Source organism: Apis mellifera, linkage group LG9 (genome assembly GCF_003254395.2).
Source record: "Apis mellifera strain DH4 linkage group LG9, Amel_HAv3.1, whole genome shotgun sequence".
In the NCBI taxonomy this organism is placed as follows: domain Eukaryota; kingdom Metazoa; phylum Arthropoda; class Insecta; order Hymenoptera; family Apidae; genus Apis; species Apis mellifera.
In genome coordinates this window covers 8583247-8598026 of record NC_037646.1, presented here as the reverse complement: position 1 = coordinate 8598026, position 14780 = coordinate 8583247, and the positions used below count along the sequence as shown (strand labels likewise).

General features: G+C 44.7%; 1 protein-coding gene across 4 annotated transcripts in view; it reads right to left on the bottom strand.

Moving 5' to 3' along the window:
- Positions 1-14780, bottom strand: part of brp (bruchpilot) — a 53863-nt gene that overhangs the window by 8292 nt on the left and 30791 nt on the right. For 2 of the 4 annotated variants that reach the window (XM_006561509.3, NM_001256039.1), the window contains 3 exon segments: positions 3071-3238; positions 2242-2409; positions 259-522 (listed from right to left, as the gene is read on the bottom strand). In XM_006561509.3, coding sequence (XP_006561572.2) covers positions 259-522; positions 2242-2409; positions 3071-3238 — 600 coding nt within the window. 4 annotated transcript variants of the gene reach the window in all.

The window sequence follows — 14780 nt, the reverse complement described above, 5'->3', positions numbered from 1 at the left end:
GGAGGGGGAGGAGTGCGCTTTGAACGCGTGCTTGGAACTGGATGCACCTTTGATGAATACTTAATATCGATACATTCGTATTCGTTTGAATCGATAAATCATAAGGAAAACGTTTCCAATTTTTACTTTATCATCGTTAAAGTGTAAAATGGTACGTCTATCTCGATCTTGTTAACGAATAATAAACTCGATTCGATTTGGAGAATTTGGAAAAGGAAGAATGCATCGAGATTTAGATAGAGGAAATAGGGAACCCACCTCCGACTCGAGGGCATGTATCTTCATTTTGTACTCGGCGATCTCCCTCTCGTGCAACTCCCTTTCCTCCTGTTTCTCCTGCTCGGCCCGATCCCTCTGCTCCCTTAATTGTGCCATTTGCTTCTCCTTATCTCCTATCGCCTCCTCCAGGCTACTGAGCGCGCCTTCGCTGCTGCAGTGGTGCGCCTGCATTGCCGTTAAACGCGCCCTGGCCATGTCGACCTGGTTGTCCTTCTCTTTTAGCAGATCCTCCAGATTCTCGATCTGAACTCACAATCGGTTACGGTTCACCCATCTCTCTTACTTCTCCGTGATGGAAGTGGAAAGCCAAGGGTTTGAGGAGAAGAAGGAAATTCTTGGAGATGAGGGAACTTTATGAGAAGGAGATGGAATTGGTGAGCGCGAGATTAAGGGTAAATATCTTTTTTTAGTCGTTAGTTAGCAAAGTATATATTTTTATCTCCATTATCTCGTGTTATTCGTGTTACTTGTACGTTCAACTCTTTAAACGTTAATTCCTTACTTACCTGCCATCTCGTGTCACCGATCTTCACGGCCATTGTTCACAGGTGTACAGCTCATTTACTCGACCAGGCACTCGCGATACGCAGCAATATAATAATAACAATAATGATACGGCGTCTAATTCGCGGAACGGAAATAAATCGTGGATTGAAAAAAAAAAAGAAAGAAAGAAAATTAATTAATAAGCTTTGGTGCTTTCCACGGGAAAGAAATACAATACAGCCAAGCTTAATTTTCCTCTACCTAATATAGACGCGTCGGTAATCAACGACAGCCTTTGATCCCCGTTCGAGGAAACGTTATTTTTTTCCAACTTCCTTCTCTCGATCTTGGCTCGTCGTCGATCACCGATAAAAAACAATACACACGCGAGAAAAAAAAAAGAAAAGGCGCAACGAAATGTAGGGATGGGTGGTGCGTAGGTGGAGAGCGTAAAAAAAAAAGAAAAAGAAGGCAACCAATATATATAAAATTTCCAAATGGTTCGTTTTATTGAAAATTCGACGGAGATGAATCGTACAAAAGAAATCGGGCGGATTTAAAAGAAAAAAAGGGGCGGTGCGAACTTAAAGATAACGCGGGATCTCGGGGTGGTTTACGTACTACAGCCTTTACACAGCACAGACTAAGGAAAACATTATTACAAAAAGTATGTCGCGCGGTCGCGCGCACGCCTCACACTCATTCCAATCGACAGCAAGATTCACACTCATGCGCACTCCCGCGGTCGCATCCTACGAATATTCAACGCTAAGCGTGCGCTTCCTCTTTGATCCGGCCGACGGATTAATCGGCTGCCCCCAAATCCCTTTCCCCCACCTGGCGGAAACTAATTACCGCCAGATTAGACGATCGAGAGATCGGGATCGCTTCTTTCGATCGTTCGTAGAGTAGCCAGATTTAATTATATTTTATATGTATATATATATTTTCTTTTTTTTATTCATCGTTGATGATTGAGAATTTTAAGAATAAGTCTTTGCTCTCGCGTAATCGTTTCGATTACAGAGGAGGAATGTGAAGTAATGAACGTCTTTTCGAATAACGGATAAATTATATCCCCCGCGAAACGAGAAATAATAGAATCGGTAAAGTGGTATGAAAATGAAATGAATTTATATAATTCGACTTTAATTCATACCGGTGGTTATTATCTTTATCTCTATCCGAGATGGAAATCATCCTTTTCGATTTGGCATCATCACTTTTTGCAAACTCGTAAATATAAATATAATCGTTACATTTAAAAACATTTACATAGTATTTATCGTTATCATCAATAATTTTCTTAAAAAAGAACTTGCAAATATTCTTACAACCACCGATACGAACGAAAAACTTTTTAAAACTGTGATGAATCGCGTAAAAAAGAAAATCCTTTCTAATCGTTCCAATTATCTTTTTCAAGTTACCGAGATATATATCGAAGAAAAAAAAAAAGAATCGAAGGCCACTCACCTTGCGCTGAAGCACGTTGATCTTCCTGTCCTTAATGTCCATATGATCCTTGAGCTCGGTGAGCTCGGTGTTCATACGATTCCGCTCCTGTTGCGCCTGCATCGCGGCCTGCGTCTTTTTCTCGATCATCCGGTTCTTCTCCTCGAGCCGCTGCCGCATTTCCTCCACCTGCACGCACGTAATCACGCACAAGCCGGGTCATCGTACCTTGTCAGGTGAACGTAGGTGGAGTGGAGTGGGGAGTAGGGGGTGGGTCAGGACCTATTCAATCCGCCGCATTGCACGGGAGGCGTTCTGCACGCGACGCGAAAACTCTGCCGCGACGAGTCCAGTCGGACGAAGGAGAGGGACGAGGGAACCGGAGGAGGAGGAGAAGCTTTGCACGACCTAGTTTCCCGCACCAGCCTGGCCTTTCCTTTCCCCTATAACCACCTCCCCGTAAAGTCGATTTTCCCCAGTTTCAACCCCCGTACGTACGATCCCCTCCTCCCCCCCCCCTTCTCTGCTGCTGCGTTTACCGGTGCATTTACCGGTGCATTTATCAAGGTGCGGGATTGCTCGCTGGGAAATTCGAATGGGACGAGTCTTCTCGGGGATTATGGCGGAAGCTCGTAATTCAACGGTGAAAAGTTTTCGACTTTCTCCCCTTTTGTTTTTTTCCCCCTTTTTTGATAAAATTATCGCGATCTTATATAATAAATTAATTATGGAAATAAATTCCCCTCTCCCTTGTAACCGATTTTCCTCTCGATTTCGTTTGAGGGATCTGGAAAGGAAAGGAGGAGACGAAGGCAAGGGCGGTGATTTATTTGTGGTGGAATCGACTCACGTCAGCCTGCAGCATGTTGTAGTGTTCCTCCTTGGCGGCGAGCGACTCTTTGAGCACAGTGATGTGCCGCTGATAATCCTGGTGCTGCTCCTCGAGGGTTTTCATTTTCGCGGACATGGCGAGCAGCTCCTGATCCCTACGCTGCACTTCCATCCGTAGCTCGTCCAGCTGCGAAAAAGAGCCGTCGTCCACGAGAGGATCAGTGGTTGCGACCTCGGTTACGTATTCGACGAAACGACGACGAAACAACGAGCGACGGAGGCGGCTCGCCTGTCCGCTCTCCGTCGTGGCCGAGTACGAGGACGATCAGCGGCCAACTTCCCCTCGATCGCTTCGGTCGAAACGCAAATCGGCCGTGAAATCGGGGTCACCCGTTTTCTCCTTCCGTTCCGATCCGCCAACTTTTCGACTTGCTCTAATCGCTTTGTCGAACGGGGGAAGAGCCAGAGTCCGGAGTCTGGATTGGCTTCGATCTCTCTTTTTTTTTTCGAAAATGGAACTCCATCGAGATCGATCCGAATCGAGGATTCGATTCGTCGCATTTATCGAATGGAAAAATGGAGAAATTTCGTTGTAAAAAACGAAGAATGAAAATCTTGCAGATATAATTCTTTTTTAAAAAGAATTGGAATTGGATATATTTCGTTAATGATGAAAGAAACGATGATCGTCTTCGTACTCGGACAGTTAAGTTCATACTTAGCATGCAGCGATATCGAAACCAACGATACAAAGTTACAAACAAAGTGTATGTCCTGCGTGTATATACGAGAGATATATATACTCATTACGTGTTCGAACGAATGTATTCGGGGAACGAGAATTCACGGGAATAATCCAAGGTAAATGGGGATAATCGGGGGAGGGATCGGAGTTGTTGAGCGGAACGTATTATGTATATTGTGTCTCTCTCTTTATTATTTCGTGTACGTACCTACTACGCTCGTCTGATCTACTCTGGTGTCGGCAGGCCGCGTGAGGATCCCACGGCGAGATCTTCTCCGTTACAAGATCCCGCCGCGTGATCGCAAGCAGAATCAACACAACTAGATAGTTTTCTAACTAATCAACTAGCAGAGTACGCAGCGTCCAGGAGATATCGCGCTCCCCTCTTCTGGCGGCGTCGATCCTCCGATCGAGGCAAATAATCAATCACAACAAAGTCCAACGAACCCTTCTTTTTTTCTTAAATCGTATCGCTCAAATTTATACAAATTTTCCGCTTCAATCTTATCTCAATCATCGTCGAACGAAATCGAAATCGCCCAAATTTATACAAATTTTCGCTTTTCCACTCCAATCTTGTCAAATCTCGTCGAAGGGAAATCGGAATTACCTCGATCGCGGGTCGAAATTCGCTCGAAAACCAGATGACGTGCACGCGCGTATCTCGGCCCAAAGATAAAGCACCCAGGGATCGAGGGATCGATCGACGGAATCCAATCGAAGAATCGATCTCGATCTTGGATCGCGATCGAGCCTCGATCCCCCCTCTCTCCAGCGTTATCTATATCGTGCCAAAAAAAATGTGTGGAAACAACACAGGTCTACGTAGAGGGGGGCGATCGTGGATATCCTCTCGGATTTTTCCCCGATTGCCGCCGCGAGGCGGCCTTCTCTACGTTCACTATATGTTCAAATAGTACACGTATACGTGTATACGTCTATCTACGATCGTCGTGTTTCGGCTGCACGAGCACGCGGGGAAACTCTGACGGATAAATAATTTTTACCTCCTCCTCTTTCGTCCCTCGTTCGTCTGAGCGAACGGAAGGAAGGAAGGAAGGAAGGAATCCAAGACGCGGATCGTTTCCGCGCGCGTGTTACGTGAATTGTTGCGAACAGTCGGATCACACCAGAGAAAGGGACAGAGAGAGAGATAGATAGATAGATAGAGAGAGAGAGAAAGAGAGTATTCGGGATGGTTGGTCAGTTTTCGAAACGGATCTTTCTCGACGACGATTTTTCCTCCCCTCTCGTTTCTTCGTTCTTTTAACTATTTCGATCAAAAAAAGAAATATGTATATTTCCTCCTCTATCCCAACGAATATAGAATCTCAATAACGAAAATGGAAGAACGAATTGGAAGACTCGAGGAGGAAGATTTTTCCTTCTTCTCTTCCTCCTCCGACTCGCCTCGAGGAAAAATATCGTGGAACGAAGAAAACGGACGGGAGGGGGAGGAATTTTTTTTCTTCAATTCGAACGTCGGTTAAGAGAAATTCTAATTTCCAAGTCGGGGAAATTAGGAGACGCGATTGTTAGGATAAATAAATAATTTCATGGGATTTCACGCCGACTCTAAAAAGTTGCTTTCATCGAAAACTTACTGGCCATCCCACGCCACAGATAGAGAGAACGGAGAAGTTATTTGAGAGAGAGAAAGAGAGAGAGAGAGAGAGAGAGAGAGAGAGATAGAGTGTATGCGTGTAAGAGAAAGTGTTACTACGGAACATCGAAACACTCCGTTACATAATACGGTAATCACGTAGATGGAAACGAAGGATAGGTGATGGCTTGGAAGTGCTTCTTTGTCGGGTGAAGAATATCCTTACCTCCTCAGAAAGCTAGAATATTGGGGCACCACATTTAATAATGCTTCGCTCACCACGAAGGCCTCCCAACTCCGCCTTCCCCTTTCCCGCTCGTCCTCCCCAACCCTTTCGCTACGTAATTGATCAAATCTTTGCATCCTCTTACGAGATGTCCACGACACGATCGAGATCTTAGACGATCGAAAGAAAAACTTGAGGTTTGTTTCGAAAAAGTTTGCGTTTCGAGGGAGATCCGAAAGAGGATCTCTTCGTTTTCAATTTCGAATCGGAAACGGTTTCGATCTCGATCATCCTTGCAATTTCTTTTTTCCTTCTTCTTTTCTTCTCCCTCGGATCGTTCATTCGACCGAAGAAAGGGGAAAAAACTTTTCTCTCATCACGAGAAATACGTGATCAGATTCCGCGTCAGATTATCCGCCCGATTTACTGCCATTCATTCCCATTCCGGCCACGTAGGAATTTATATCGCCGGCCATCGTTAAACGCTTGCAACGTTATTAACGATCGCCGGACGATTTACCGTTGCTTCGATCGTGAACCGAAGGGCGGATCGGGGAGGAGAGAACGAGTCGAACGAGTTGAGCGGAATTGGGGAACCGCCATCCATTGCTTGACTTATGGCTAACTTAGCTCTACCTTAATTGCTAATTTTCTTTTCTTTTTTCTTTTTTTTTTTTTTACCCTTATGACTATGAGAAACATAGGCGAAGAGCGTTGCTCGGTTTATCCGCAGAAATATTTTCGAAAAAACGAAATTATCCCTTCGATCCTTCTCTGAATATTCTCTCAAATAATTTTTTAAACGAGCCTCGTTCCTCATTCATCGCACGAATTTAATCGAATATTACCACGATTATATATTTTTCTCGTTATTAAATCGTGAAATATTTTCACAATCTTTGAAAAATCATTGAAAAAAGGAAGATGCAAGGATCGAGAGATAAACCGAACGATCGCTTCAACGCGCTCATCTCCACTCATGTCGTGGATGGGATGATGATGGCGATCTATGAAGGATGATGATGTTTTTTTACCTGATCGCAAATCGATCAACGAGACGACTGGCTAGATGGCGAGAGATGCGTCGAAGATATATGTATATATATATATATATTTGTATTTATATTTATATACATATACACGTTGCCTGCGTGCATGCAGCATGCATCAGGGTACAAAGGATCGCATCGATTTACTCGCATGCGTTTTCTTTTTTTTTTTTCCCTTCTAAATCAAAGTTGTCAAAGGATTGATCGGCGAACGAGTCGCGTGACGCGGGATAGGTGGACGACAGGTCATGTCAAGCGGTGATCGGACACGGACAAACACGAACAAATGCGATCCGCGCTCTAATAGAGATAATTTTTATCTCGTTCGATTGATTCAAGTTCGAACTCAAGCGAGATTCGGAATGGCGGGTTGAGAAATGGCGCGAGGCGTCGATTCGCCGGCCAATTTTTTCCTCCCCACGGGGATTCCTTCGATTCACTTTTCAAATCGTGCTTCATCTCATACACACTTGATATTATCTCTCAATCGTCGAGGAATCCCTGTGAGTCGAGACGATTGAACAACGACTTACTACCTTAGTAGAGTTTAGTCAGAGCGAGATGAGAACTAGAGCTGTGAGATACTTTTTTACGACTACCGTAACGGGCAATTGATGATATCGTTGCGCAAGCTTCGTTTTCGTCGTCATCGTTCGATCAATGAAGTTGTGAAAGAAAATTTGGATTTAGATTTAGAAAAAAAAAAAAAAGGAAAAAAAGTAGCAGAGAGTAAGAGAGGTCTTGATCTTGGCTTCTTTTTTTTCAACTTTGACGTCAAAGAAAAGAAAAGCTTGCATCTTTGGAAAAGAGAGACGTACCTAAAGAACGGTGACGGTGATGCTACGAGTGGCAAACAATCGACTACTTCGCCTTATTACACTTACACTCCTTACACGCATGCATCATGCCTAAATAGCTACATTTCGAACTCTACGCGACGAGAGAATGGCGAGCGACGATGAACGTGTGATGAGAGATGCGATGACTATTTCGTGGCGCGAGGTATAAATAAATTATCCCCCTCCCCCCTTCCCTCTGTTCAAACCCCTGACGATTCTCCAAAAAACTCGACGTTCTAGAAAAAAAAAGAAAAAAAAAAAAGGAAACGATCGATTCGAAATCCTCTTCGAAATCCCCGTCTCCGAAAGATAAAAATCGGGATGACAAGATGAACGACAAGATCGAATCGGTAATACTATTTAACTGAGAGATCGGTGAGATGAGTAAAGCGTGATAGAGGCGTGAGAGATGATTGATCGACCGATCGATCCCTTCTTTAGGTCGGTCTTAATGTCTGTTTCAGTGATGGTGTGGTGGTGGCTGCAGGAGGAAACGAGTGAAACGAGTCAATGATCGGCGGTGATGGGTGGGCGAGCGGGGGGCGGGCGATTCGGTGGCAATTCTACTCTCGTACATGAACGAGGAGGGACAAATATAATGCGTGAACAGCGATGGATAATTATTCGTGAATGATCTCAAGGTCGTTGCTTCGAGAACGGACAGAGATGATCTGCAAATTGGTCGGTGAAGGGTCGAAACGATCCCGGCGATCCCTTGGTTGATGGGGGATGAACGTGACTCTCTCTACCATGGCGTGAATCGATCGTTTTGAGTGAATGACGGGTTTTGATGGTTGATGGCGAGCTCTCGTGGCAATTGAATGAATGAAGCATTGAATCGATGGTGATCGAATAATTTCTTTTTTTTCTTTTTCTTTTTTTTTTTTTTTTTCGATGGGACGTGACGAGAGAGTTGGCCGTTAGAGAGAACGTCTCTCGTGGATGAACGTAGAAAAAAAAAAAAAAAAAAAGAAAGGGACCGAAGGAATGGGATTGAAGTTGGATCAGAGAACGAATTGAACAGAATTCATTCTTTCTTTCTCTCTTGTTGTATTATTATTATTTCCTTTTTCCTTCTTTCTTTCTTTCTTTTCTTTGTTCCTTTTCCTTTTCCTTTTTCTTTTTTTTCAATCCACACAATCGGTGTCTCGACGCTGCACCCTTGACTTGCACGATCTGTCTAAATCGAGGGGAAGATTTGCGAAATGTAAATATTGTCTCAAAATCTTGCGACGATGCTTTCTTTTCATTTTCTCTTCTTTTTTTTCTTCCCCCTCTTTTCATCCGAAACACGATGTCGGGATCAAGGGATGGAAGAGATCATGGATAGAATCAGGGTCGGATAAAGCGAGACTCGTGATACATACAGTTTCGAACAACTTCTATTTCTAATCTTCATCCGTTTTCTTTTTCTTCCTTTCAATCTGTTCTTTTTCTCTCTTAATTAACTCCTTAGATTTAACAATCCTTGCGTAACATCGTTGTTCTCGAGTCAACTGTCAACGTCTCGAGGGGGATCTTTTCGTGCAGGCACGAAGTATGGAGACAGACAGAGAGAGAGTGAGAGAGAGAGAAAGAGAGAGAGAGAGAGAAAGAGAAATGGCAGGTATCAGTCGTAGAACGTGGAAACGAGATCGTCTTGTTTCATCGATTCTTCTCGTATACTTTTCCCCCTTTTCTTCCTCTTTTTTCTTTTTTTCTTTTCTATTCTCTTTCTATATGCCTATCTCGGTTAGCAGAGTTGCACACTGAGTGGAAAGTGTGTTCAGTGTGAATATATTATAGGCTCAGTGAATATTAGGACCTTGCGAACGTAGCAGAGTCGTCCCCCAACACGGCTTGAAAACTCAAAGTATCGTGAGAACATCGTCGAGGTGGAAGGGTGATGTCCGGAGATGTCGGGGAGATGTCCTTGAGAAATGCGTGCGTCGATTTCCGGTCCCATCTTCGGGGGAAGGAAACACCGGGGGGAAAGAAGGGGGTTATCCCTGCGGGGGACGATTCAACGATCCCGAGATGTGGTAGTGGATGATGCCAGCTCGCATTCTCACCGCGATTCTTCGAGGAGCGGTTCGAAATATAGCAGCCTGTATTCTCGAGTTATCGCTCGTTTCGAGCTTTGCTCGGGATTTTTCTTTTCTTTTCGTTCGTGGGGAACGCTCGCCGCGTTCCGTTGCCAAAAAACGGTTTCTCTCCCGCTTTTAAAAATCGCAACAAGTTTTTGTTTTTTTTTTTTCCTTTTCTTTCTCTCTTGGCTCCTTTTTCTTGGCTCGCTGAGAAACACAGGGACAACGCTTGAGCAGCGCTAGAGATCAGAGTAGAAAAATAAAAGATTTCCTCGAGCATTGGTTGGAGAGATTTCGTGTTTCTCGAACGGCGCGCGAGTCAAATCCGATCGAGGAAGGGAAATATATAGAGACACGCACGAACGAGTGGGGTTCTAAAAGAGAATCCACGATCCCTCGACCTCGGGTTAGATTTAGATCTTTCCCTCCTTGTCACCTCGGGGCTCTCCCTACACGATACGCGCGCGATCTCTGTCTTCTGGGAGAGGGAGTCGCGCACCGACATCAGCCCGAGAATCGAGCAGAGACGGTCTTGAAACGTTTCTCAGCTACGAAAATATATCCCCGGTTGGAAGCATCTCCTCTTATGCCACTTATTTCCTCCTCTACGCACGCTTCCTCGTCTACCGCGTTACAATGCACGCTGTTCATCTTTTTCTCTTTTTTCCGCGTTTCGTCTTCGTGCTGCCGCCCCTTCTCACGCATACGTGGCAATCACGAACACGAATCTACGCTACTATTTGTATCTCGTCTCGGTCGAAATTTCCTCGTTAAAGAAAACGAGATACGTATAGATTTCTTCTTTCTTTTCTTTCTTTCGAATCACGTTTTGGCGAAAAAGATCGACGATCGGATTTCTCGGGATGGACGATTTCTCCGTGATATAAATTTATCGAATCTTAATCTTTTATCTTTTTCAACAGTGTGTCTATATATATATATATATATAGAACTTACGCGTCTACGGGAGGCTACGTAACAAGTACTTTCAATACGATTTTTCAGATAGGATCTAATTCTTCTCCAAATATATATTATTTACATATATTACTCTTCTCTACACATTAACACAGGTAGGAACAGTTAGGTGCACTTTCTTTGTACTCCGCTAAATTTTTTTTCTTTTTTTTTTGCAGACGATTCAATTCCGCGATTTACCTAAAAAATATCTCTTCTCCGAAAAATAGCGTTTTTTCTTTAACTCGCACAAGATGGAAGATTCCGTCCATCCGACGAACCGGATCTGGAAGAATCTTTTTCCCAAAACGGGGCTGGGAACGAATCTAGGGTTTTACGACAAAATCGTAAACTCTGAAGATACAACACCTCTTACGAATATATATATATATATATATATATATATATATATATATATATATATACACAGAGTAAACGTAATCGCGTGTCTCCTAAGAAGACGCTTCTCTAATTAAAAAGAATCATAGACTGTACACAACGTCAACGTTCTATAGACATTCCAGAATTCAACGACTTAATAACGATCATCTAAGGCCCTAGACATTAGGTACGCGCAGTTGCTCTCGGTCTCTATACGCATAGAAGCTACCGAATTAATCACTTTCTCGTTGACTTTCTCTCGCCGAAACCCAAACTCTCGATTATATATTTTTCCACGCTCTTTTCCATCCCTCATTCTCATCCCCTTTTTTCCCTCCCCTTTTTCGCGCATGCGATGCTCCAAGATCTGTGGACGAACATCCGCGTGGACACGGTGATCTGATAATATGATGTATATATATATATAAGGGGAACGATCGAACGCAGGGACACGAGGTGATTTCTTTCGGGTTTCTTCGTCGGTTCTTCTCGACTAAACCTACGACTTCTTAAACAGGTACAATCGAGTCAAAAAATAGAAACTCTGCTGCTTCGATAAGAAAGGGATGTGTCGGGAGGTAAAGAAAACAGGTACGCTAATGTGCCACGGGTGCACACGTACGATATATACATAAATATATGTACATATATAATATATATATATATATATATATACGAGTCGATGAGAAGTGAGAAAAATGGGGTTCTTTGATCGTCCATCCTTTCTCGCGATACGAGAAGAAACGGAATGGAATCGTTCGAAAGGATGCTCAAGGAACGTTCTCCTTTCCGCGCGGGGAAAAAATAGTTTCGATAAATGTTCCCGCCCTTGTCTGTGGAAATACAATACGGAATAAAAATACGGAATAAAAAGTAGAAAAAGTAAGCGTATCGTGTCTTAGACCAAACGTGGAGGGTGCTTCTCGAAACTTTTCAAACTTATCTTATTCTCGAACGTTTCTTCTTTCTTTCTTTTTCTTTTTACTTTTCTGTGCGCGTTTTTTCCCCCCTCTCCCGTCGTATATTTCTCGTCGAAAAATGTTCGTCGCACGGACAGAATAATACGGTATGCAATATGCATACATCTCGACGATTGTAATCAACGTTGCCATCTCAACTCTCACGGACTCATATATGTATATATATGTATATATATAAATATACGTACATATATGTATATATGTATATATACGTAGTGCGTACATTACGACGCGGCTATTTTCGAGAAGACAAGACGAAAGGAATCGGAAAAATCCGCGGGACTTTTCGACCTGAACGATTCGACTGACGAACGACCAGAACGTCACGCAGCTTCCTTCGGCGAATCCGCATCTTTTTCTTCGGCTTCCTTTCCTCTCTGCAGACGACTAGATACGTAGAGACTCACGCACACGCACATACACGCGCACGATTACACGCCGTCTTCGCTCGATCGACCTCATACGCTTCGTCCCTTTCATTCATCGCGTTCGTTCTCTCGCTTTCTCTCCCTCTCTCTCACTCTCCGCGTACTCACGCGAGCATCGAGGACGATTTTTCTCGACGTCTCGACTATTTAATCGAGTTAAATAACACAGCCGGATCTAAAATTTTCTCTCGGTTTAGGTATCGGCATCTTAACACGGATCGTTACGCACCACCCCTCCCTTCCTTGATTTCGAGGAGGGTGGAGAGACACAGGCGCTCAGTCTCCGCTTTCTCTCGGTGAGTTTCTTTTTTTTTATTTTTTTATTTTTATTTTTATTTTTTTTTTGATTCAAAACGAGACGCAAGATAGTAGTAGCAGTAGCAGTAGTAGTAGCAGTAGTAGTAATAGTAGTAATAGTAGTAGTAGTAGTAGTAGTAGTAGTAGTAGTAGTAGTAGTAATAGTAGTAGTAGTAGTAATGGTAGTATATCGTGTAGTATCGTGAGCCTTTTCTCTCGATATACCTTCGACAGATCGGGGTAGATCGGGTAGATCGGGTACTCACTTAGAGAGGAACCTGCGGCGCGCAAGGTCCGGCGCGAACGCAACATAGAAGGGCAGAGAAATCCAAGAGTTCGAGAGGTTTTTTTTTTTTTTTTCCCTAGACGGCGTCGTTCTTTTCGATCCGCACGTTGTTGATGAAGAAACTTACTTGCCGTTTGAAGTTCATGTCGTGCTTGTTGAAGGTGTGCGCGTGGAGCGCCAGTGCGCCCTGCGCCGCAGGCTCAATTTGTTTCAAGTGTTGCTGCATTTGCTGCTGATGCTGCAACTGCAGCTGCTGCTGCTGTTGTTGCTGCTGCTGCTGCTGCTGCTGCTGCTGGTGGTGGTGTTGATGGAGATGAGGCTGATGATGATGATGATGATGAGGGTGATGATGAAGCTGATGGAGATGATGATCCGCGTAACGATCGGTATAGGGATTGACCACGCCGGTGGTAGCGCCCGACGAGATGCCGCCGAGGCACGAGGAACCGCCCCCACCGCCTCCGCCGCTCGTGGTCCCACCTGTCGAACCGGCAAGCAATGAACTGGTTAATGCCGAGGTCGACGTGTGACCGTACGGTACCAGCGAGGTCATCACGGACGGTCCCCTGGCCAAGGCCAACGTGCCGGGCTGCTGCGGACCACCCATGGCCGTCACCAACCCCTGCCGCATCTGCGACTCGATACCTCCCACGGCAACCTTATTCTGTTGTTGCTGTTGTTGCTGTTGTTGCGTCTGTTGTTGTTGCGTTATCGTTTGCTGCTGCTGCGCACTACCGCCCCCGCTACTACTCGGCACAGCGGTCGCTTTCAACAGCTGCTCCCTTAATCTACCGCCGCATTCCTTAATACGTTGCAACTCGGCCTCGAGCAAAGCCACCTCCTTCTCCAGGGTTTGTATGCGCGCGTCTTTTGTCTCCAAGATGGCCGTCAGGGTGGTGCTACCGGGCACGCCGCCTGGAACCGCCACGCTACCTCCAAGGACGGTACCGCCTGCACCTGATACGCTACCTAGCCCGAGACCAGCGCTTCCGCCCGCCACGGCTGCCCCGGATGACGCGGTCGACGCGTACGCCAACTCCAGCTGCGTCTGCAGGCTCTTCAGGCTCTCGTTCGTCGCTTTGAGCTCCTTTACAACACAAGCAATAGGGACACACGGTTACGTTTCGCCCATTTCGTTTCCCACGCCGTTCTCGTGTCTCTCTAGCGAGCGTGCGAGGGACAGTTTTTTTTTTTTTTTTTTTTCTTATACTGCTACAGTTTTTTTGTTTTTTTTTTTGTTTTTTTCTTGGTGTGATGTTATGCGGTGGTTCGGTAGAAGAAGATTCGATACTACGGTGGTCGGGTGCGGCTTCGCTAACACACGAAATCTGTCCCGTGAATCGTGACGATCCACGATATAGATGATATAGGGAATGATAATAATAGTATACGGTCAGAGATCATTTCCGAGAAATTGCAACAGATGGGATAGAATTTTTTTTTCCACGCTGTTTCGTTCCCACACGGGACAGTCTCGGGGAAGCGGAAGTGGCACCGGCAGCGTCCCGGTTGACGAAAGAAAAGCGACGTCTCGCCGAGCTTCCTTCATCCTTACATCCGTTACATCGATCCAGCCGATCGTTTCGCGCTCCTTCCGTGAATGACCATATCTCTTGTTTTATCGTTTTTTTTTTCCCGCATTATTTCTCTCCGATTATCCGATTTAATCTCTCTATCGCTTTGCTCTACAATGGAGCTACGAGGAGCACCACCGACGACATCCATCATCGTCCATCAAGGACCGCATCTTTCTCATCGATCTCTCGATAAAAGAAAATTTTTTTTCCTTCCACGATCGCAAGGTCACTCTACCAACCGAAGGCTTCTTTTCTTTTCTTTTCTTTTTTTTTTCTCTTAGTCTTTCTCTGTCTT